The sequence below is a fragment of the Schistocerca nitens genome, chromosome 2 (genome assembly GCF_023898315.1).
Source record: "Schistocerca nitens isolate TAMUIC-IGC-003100 chromosome 2, iqSchNite1.1, whole genome shotgun sequence".
Classification (NCBI taxonomy): Eukaryota; Metazoa; Arthropoda; class Insecta; order Orthoptera; family Acrididae; genus Schistocerca; species Schistocerca nitens.
In genome coordinates this window covers 832,424,263-832,431,603 of record NC_064615.1, presented here as the reverse complement: position 1 = coordinate 832,431,603, position 7,341 = coordinate 832,424,263, and the positions used below count along the sequence as shown (strand labels likewise).

The following is a 7,341-nucleotide window of genomic DNA, read 5'->3' as shown; positions in this document are numbered from 1 at the left end:
ATCTTAATGGTAGGAACTACACCGCATTTCTGCAAGAAACATTAGGTCTGTTATTGGAAGAAATACCTTTAGGAACAAGGAGCAGAATATGGTATCAACACGATGAGTGTCCTGCACATTTTTCGCTGATGGCTAGAAATAAGTTGCAGAGACAATTCCCAAATCGTTGGATTGGACGCGAAGGAGATGTGTCGTGGCCTCTGGATTTCTTCTTGTGGGTGTTAGTAAAACATATTGTTTATAAAGACGTTCCAACTACACCTGAAGATATGCGATAGAGAACTGTCAGAGCATGTGCTTCGGTGAATGCCGATGTGATAAGGAATTCCACTCAATCGATGATAAGAAGATTGCAGCACTGCATTGACACCAATGGTCATCACTTCGAACACCTTCTGTAAATAGAGGTTCATGCCATCTTTGTGACCTTCGTTGACCTTCAATGACCTTCTGTTACACGTCATTGGATTCGTTTCGACAACCGCTACCAGAAAATAAGTACCAAACTATAGCAACCCATTTAAGAAAACGAAGTTGACCTTGGTATCTCTGAAGCGACCCCACCTAGCAACAAAAAATCAACGTCATATTGTGGCCCCTGTTCCCCCTTGCAACTTTTGTCCCACATTCTTTTCAGCTGCTATCGTACTTTCGGAGTTATTCTAGGAGGCAATAGTTAGTGACTCATCTTGTATATCGTATCAGTGGCCACCATTACTGGATACGCAGGTAATCTGAAAACTTTGATGCCGGCACTCTCACCATAAGTTGATGGTTAGAGTGCTGACACCAAAGTTTTCAGATTATCCAGTTATGCTGGCCACTAATGCGATATATATAGGGATCGTATCAACCCCTTCCTCTGCAACTAAAGCCTGAAAATGGCGCATTGAAGCGCCGAAACCGGTTGTAACAAAATAAATAAATTCGTAAGGACGGCTGCAGGCCTTTTATTGTCTCACAATTACCAGCTAATTTCATAGTCCTATTGTATGGGGTTTTAAAACAAATCTACACACAGCCTGCATTTAAGTACACATGTCTCGTCGTGGCTAAAGGGACTATCTTTCTGTCTAAAGCAAGTCATCTCTACGGTAACGGCTGTAAGTTCTATGTAAATAAAGTTAGTAGACCATGCACAATTGACTCTAAAATCAGTGACTCATTTTCGAAGTAGGAAGTTTTGTTGCCGGTCATGTGATACAAGAGTCATACTGTATCATGAACATCGCATGCTAAACAGTTTTTGCCTTTATTATGGACTCTTCATTAGGCTTCCATTCAAAGATGTTGGGCAAACCAAGAGACTTACCTAGGCGTTGTTAATAGTTGAATCATGAGAAGTGTTGTTTATTATTTCCTTCTTGCAAGTAACTTTTGCAAGTAACTTCCCTCTGAATGTTTTTGATTTTGAAGCATTTATCGTTGAGACTGTTTTACAAAAGGGCAAGGTAAGGTTTGAACGCACGTCGAAGTCCCTGTTTTACAAATTACTTACATACAAAAATGTTTCATTGCGGTAAGGTTTCCCTGTGATTGGTTTGGACTGAAAAGGTAATTGGTAGATGTAAGACTACGCAAACATAGCATTTCCACCGTAATACTGAAAGCCATTTGAAACCAATAGTATTTCTGTTGCCGTGTTTCCATGCTATTGTCCTATTCTGTTTGGTATAAATATAGCGGTTAAATTTTCCAGCAGTCGTTCTGCGAGGAAGATAATAGCTGGAGACTACAATGGATAAGCTTCATTTGGAAATTGAATTATTTGCTTATCGAGATGTCAATACAAGTAGATGTTCTGTGCCTCGATGGTTGCAGACCTGAGTAATTCGTCCTTTTGGTAATTGTATCGCCAATAGATAAAGTTCTTTAGTATTTGTAAGTTGTTAGTAGGGGAGCTGACAATCAGACGTAAAAGCATTTTAATCTTTGAGTGGCGGCAGAACGTCTTGCAGTGGCATGGTAAACAGTAGCAACATTCACATGCAGCGAAGTGAGACAATGCCAGAGTTTTACATTTTATTTAGATACTTGTATAGGCTATGGCAAGTCCTGGGGTTGGCCCCTACGAAGACAAGATGTGGGCGCACGATAAGAAAGCGCCAGAGATTCTGCAAGTGTTTTATGACACTTTCTGCGTTATGGTTCTTTATTACAGCGTTCAGTGCAGTGTCAGCGCTTTACGTTTTGACTATTTTTTCGAAGAATTTCCTTCAAGATTTTCAAGTAACACTGTTTGTGCGCGGTGTCATAGGAGTCCTAGAAGAAATGAAATTGCTGTCGGTATTGGGAATCTGCACAGTAACCAGCTACCGGCAGTTACAGTGTTTCGTCAAGGAGCTTAAACTAGCTGATATTCGTATACCGGTGAAAAACATAGAAAATGGTAAACTGTTGAGAAGTTTCTTCATAATTATTAATTTTGTGCTACTCATCGGTATGCCGTATGTCATATTTATGGGTTCTGGAGATGTGCTCCACAGTCTCTCTCGCATCTTTCTGCTGTTCTTCGATGTGATGATCACGCTACAATTCGTTTTGCTGGTCCTGGAACTCTGGGCAAGGTTCTCTAGTGTGAACGCCTGCCTTCAGGAGGTGTTGTCCTTTCCCTGTTCTACGACGGTTGGACGAGCTCCACCGTCTCGTCGGTTATCACTGCTGCAGCTGCAAGAGGCGTACGTAGCCTTGGGGCGCGCTGCAGACCACCTGCTAGCACACTTCGGCGTACCGGTAGCCGTCGACATCGCCAAGTGCGTGGTCGGAGCCACCAGCAGCTCCTACGATGTCTCCATCGAGCTGTTGCAATCGAACGGTAAGCAGGGACTCGTCGTTCCATCGGTGGCTGTACCAGAGGCGTGGTTGGCTCTTCACTGGTTGGAGCTGCTACTGATGTGTCTGTCGTGTGCGGCTGCAGAGAACGCTGCGGCAGCCACCGGGGTGATCCTCCTCAGGTCTTCGGCGGTACCTCGGCTGCGCTCAGCTGACGTCGACGACTTCCTCCGGCTCACGCTTCACGGACCACGGCTGTCGTTCACTGCCGCCGGTTTCGTCAAAATCGACCGTCGTCTTCTGGTCTCCGTCCTCACTGCCATCGTTACCTTTCTTATAATCATGGGTCAGCTAACTTTTAACTAGTGTCAAATACATCGACTTTCCTTTGCGACGAATTATTACGAGAACTTAAACAGATTCAAATGGTTCAAATGGCTCTGAGCACTATGGGACTCAACCGCTGAGGTTATTAGTCCCCTAGAACTTAGAACTAGTTAAACCTAACTAACCTAAGGACATCACAAACATCCATGCCCAAGGCAGGATTCGAACCTGCGACCGTAGCGGTCTTGCGGTTCCAGACTGCAGCGCCTTTAACCGCACGGCCACTTCGGCCGGCACTTAAACAGATTCTTCGATCCAAACCAGCAGATCAGTTAAATTAGATAGACATACTGTAAAGCTGGAAATGAGTGAAATTTGCATTGTACAATTACCACTATAAGTATCGTAAAAGATGGTGTCTACCAGGGATGGCAATTACCTCTGACACAACTGGTTTTCCGATATATCGACTTTTCTCAGCGCCAGTTCAACCGGACAGTTAAAACCGCTCAAAGGAACCTGTTACTGAAATAACCGATTTTCAGTATTCTGTTCCTATTGTTTCATGTAATAAACACAGAAATCGAACAAAGATTGAAAAATTTTGAAATACATAGTTTTAAAACACCTAGCATCAAAATATTGAATTAAATAGGCAAAAAAAAAAAAAAAAAAAGAAACAGCCCATCCTCTGTTCGCTGATTTTCTCGAAAAGTGATAAGTGGTTGACTTCTACAAAAAATTACCAGTAATCTTCTGTTAATTTTTTGAAACTATGCTCAAAAATAATGTTGTACTCGAGAATCACACCATTATTGGACATTAAGAATTGTCAATGCTAAAGGGTAAAACTAAGGTTGAAGAACTCCATTTTACATGTTAATTTATCCGTTTTCAAGGGCTAAAAGCAGGCAAAGGCGTTTTTATTGTAAACTGTGGATGAATTGTTAAGTTTTAAGTTTTCTCCTTATATTACGTCGCAAGTTTGTTGAGGCTCCTCCCGTTTTTAATCTTTTAAAGCAAATGCAACATTGTGATTCATTGATACTGCACTTTGTAAAATAGTTCCAGAGTAGGGATGGTGCCAAACGTAATGCAACTTAGACCCAACGACAGTGAAAAACTACCATATAAACCAGTCTCGGACAAATCTTTTGCAATACATCTATACGGGTACCATCTAATAGGCCACGCCATATTCTAACAGGTACATCATTTCGTTCTTTAAAGGAGGTCTATTTAAAAACGAAAAATTTTAGCACTGCTGCGGTGGCTAATTGATATTTCGGTTTTTTACCCGCTTATTAGTAAAAGAAAGCACCTGCTATAACCGAGACAAAACAATTACCGATAAATTTCGGTTATTCAAAAATAAAAAACTGGTGTCGGTTTTAACCTGTCGGTTTTTCCCATCCCTAGTATTCACAGTTGTGAAGAAAGGCATGAGGAAATATTCAAAGACAGAATGTTAGAATCTGCTGAGGTTCAGTGCTTTTAGGATCCGTGGCCAGGAAGATACATGACAGGGAAGTTCTTTGAAATCTTTACCGTACTTCTGTCCCATGACGAGGCCCACATCTACAATGACACTGTCCTCCAATGAAAAGAGAGGATCACATACAAAATGTCCAAATAGGGCAGTCCAGGAAATTGCGGCATCTCAGTATTAAAATTATACACTGAAGAGCCAGACAAACTGATACACCTGCCTATAATCGTGTGGGACCTCCGCGAATACGCAGAAGTGCCGCAGCATCACTTGGCATGGATACGACTAATACCTGAAGTAGTGCTGGAGGAAACTGACACCATGAATCCTGCAGAGTGGGTGGAGATCTCTTCTGAGCAGCACGTTGCAAGTCATCCCGGATATGCTCAATAACGTTCATGACTGGGGAGTTTGGTGGCCAGCGGAGGTGTTTTAAACTCTGTGGCAATTCTGAACATGTGGGGTGTCTGGAGCTGCTCAATTCCGTCGGAATGCACAATGGGCATGAATGGATGCAAGTGATAAAAAAAAATGGTTCTGTGCACTATGGGACTTAACATCTCAGGTCATCAGTCCCCTACAACTTAGAACTACTTAAACCTAACTAAACTAAGGACATCACTTACATCCATGCCCGAGGCAGGATTCCCGACCGAAGCGCCTAGAACCGCTCGGCCACACCGGCCGGCGCAAGTGATCAGACAGGATGCTTACTTACCTGTTACCCGTCAGAGTCGTATCTAGACGTATCGGGGGGTCCCATATCACTCCAACTGCACAAGCCCCTCACCATTCCAGAGCTTCCACCAACTTCAACAGTACGCTGCTGATAAGCAGGGTCCATGAGGTTGTCCCTACCCGTCCATCCACTAGGTACAATTTGAAACGAGACTCGTCAGACCAGGCAACATGTTTAGAGTCATCGACAGTCCAATGTGGTTGTACACGGGCCCAGGCGAGGCTGAAGCTTTATGTCGTGCAGTCATCAAGGGTACACGTATTGAGCCTTCGGCTGCGAAAGCCCATAGCGATGATGTTTCGTTGAAAGTTTCGCACGCTGGCACTTAATGATGGCCTAGCACTGAAATCTGCAGCAATTTTCGGAAGGGTTGCACTTCCGTCACGTTGAACGATTCTCTTCAATAGTTGTTGGTCCAGTTCTTTCAGGATCCTTTTCCTGCTGCAGCGATGTCGGAGATTTGATGTTTTGTCAGATTCCTGATATTCACGGCACACTCATGAAATGGTCGTACTGGAAAATCCCCACTTCATCGCTACCTCGGAGATGCTGAGTCCCATCACCCGTGAACCGGCTGTAACACCACGTTCAAACTCACTTAAATCTTGATAAACTGCCATTGTAGCCGCAGTAACCCTTCTAACAACTGCACGAGACACTTGATGTCTTACATAGGCGTTGCCAACCGTAACGCCGTATTCTGCCTGTTCACATATCTGTGTATTTGAATACGCCTGTCTATACGAATTTCTTCGTCGCTTCAGTGTAAATTTATAACGGTAGCTTGTCGAACAGATGAGACTCTCATGACTCATAATTGCGAGTATTCTGTGACTTCGCATAACCCGACGAACTGAATCAACCCTTATACGATAAAATTAAGAAAAATAAAGTTCCGCATATCTCTTCATTCAAAAAGCGCTACCGGAAGTGAATAAGTGCAGATTCGTCTGGTGCATTATTTTCTGCACAACAGAACAATTGTTAATAGAAATGTTCAGGTCATTGTTTATATTGTTCCGGCAACATTGTGTGGCTGACCAGCATTTCATTTTTTCCACACTTTCTGTTTGTTCTTCATTCTTAATAGCGATAATAATGATATGTATTCATTTTTGATCATTTTATATGATGACGAAGACATTTTCTATAATGAATTACGGTGTACCATACAAAATGGATGTTGTATCATATGGAATCAGATATCTCTTGGGTATCTAAGAACTTAAAAATTTTCACATTCCACCCGCAAAATTGTTATTCTGCTTCGCTTAAAATTATCGAAATAGCATACCTACATCAGTATCATTTGTATGACACATAGTAAACACATCACACATATTCTTAAAGAAAGGTCAAATCTGCGTCAACGTGTACATTTACACTGAAGAGCCTTCTTACAAGATTTTTTTCCGGCCGTAGCGATGTCTTTGATTTGATGTTTTACCGGATTCCTGATAATCACGGTACACTCGTGAAATGGTCGTACGGGAAAGTCCCCACTTCATCGCTCCCTCGGAGATGCTGTCCCATCAACCGTAAACCGGCTGTAACACCACGTTCAAACTCACTTAAATCTTGATAAACTGCCATTGTAACCGCAGTAACCCATCTAACAACTGCGCCAGACGCTTGTAGTCTTACATAGGCGTTGTCAACCGCAGCGCCTTATTCTGCATGTTTACATATCTCTGTATTTTCTGTAGAGAATGTATTGAAGATTATCTTATGCTAATGTAGCTTATGTTCATGAAAGAAGGGCTTGACGTCCACTTCTCTAGGATAATCTGTCTTACTTTTAGTTCCATCATTGCTGTCTTGGCTTTTTAATGCAGAAAATTCCCTTTGTGAATTCAGGTAACAATACATTCATATACAAATTTTCTGCAAAAGAGTTATAATTTTATATTCTTTGGATACCATTTATCGATTTTCTAAAGGTAACCCCTTTCTTTAATTAACCTCGTTGCTTCTGCTTCGAGTATAAATGGTTGTTTAGTAAAATCTGCATTTC

At 42.2% G+C, this 7,341-nt stretch overlaps 1 protein-coding gene across 1 annotated transcript; it reads left to right on the top strand.

Annotated features, from left to right (window-relative positions):
* The first annotated feature begins 2,271 nt into the window (after positions 1–2,271).
* LOC126235370 (uncharacterized) lies at positions 2,272–3,138 on the top strand. The gene has a single exon (XM_049944092.1). The coding sequence runs from the start codon at positions 2,272–2,274 to the stop codon at positions 3,136–3,138; it is 867 nt and encodes a 288-aa protein (XP_049800049.1).
* The last annotated feature ends 4,203 nt before the right edge of the window (positions 3,139–7,341 follow it).

Bases quoted from the DNA above. Each gene is read 5' to 3' on its own strand.
- LOC126235370 (XM_049944092.1), top strand. From the start codon at position 2,272: ATGAAATTGCTGTCGGTATTGGGAATCTGCACAGTAACCAGCTACCGG.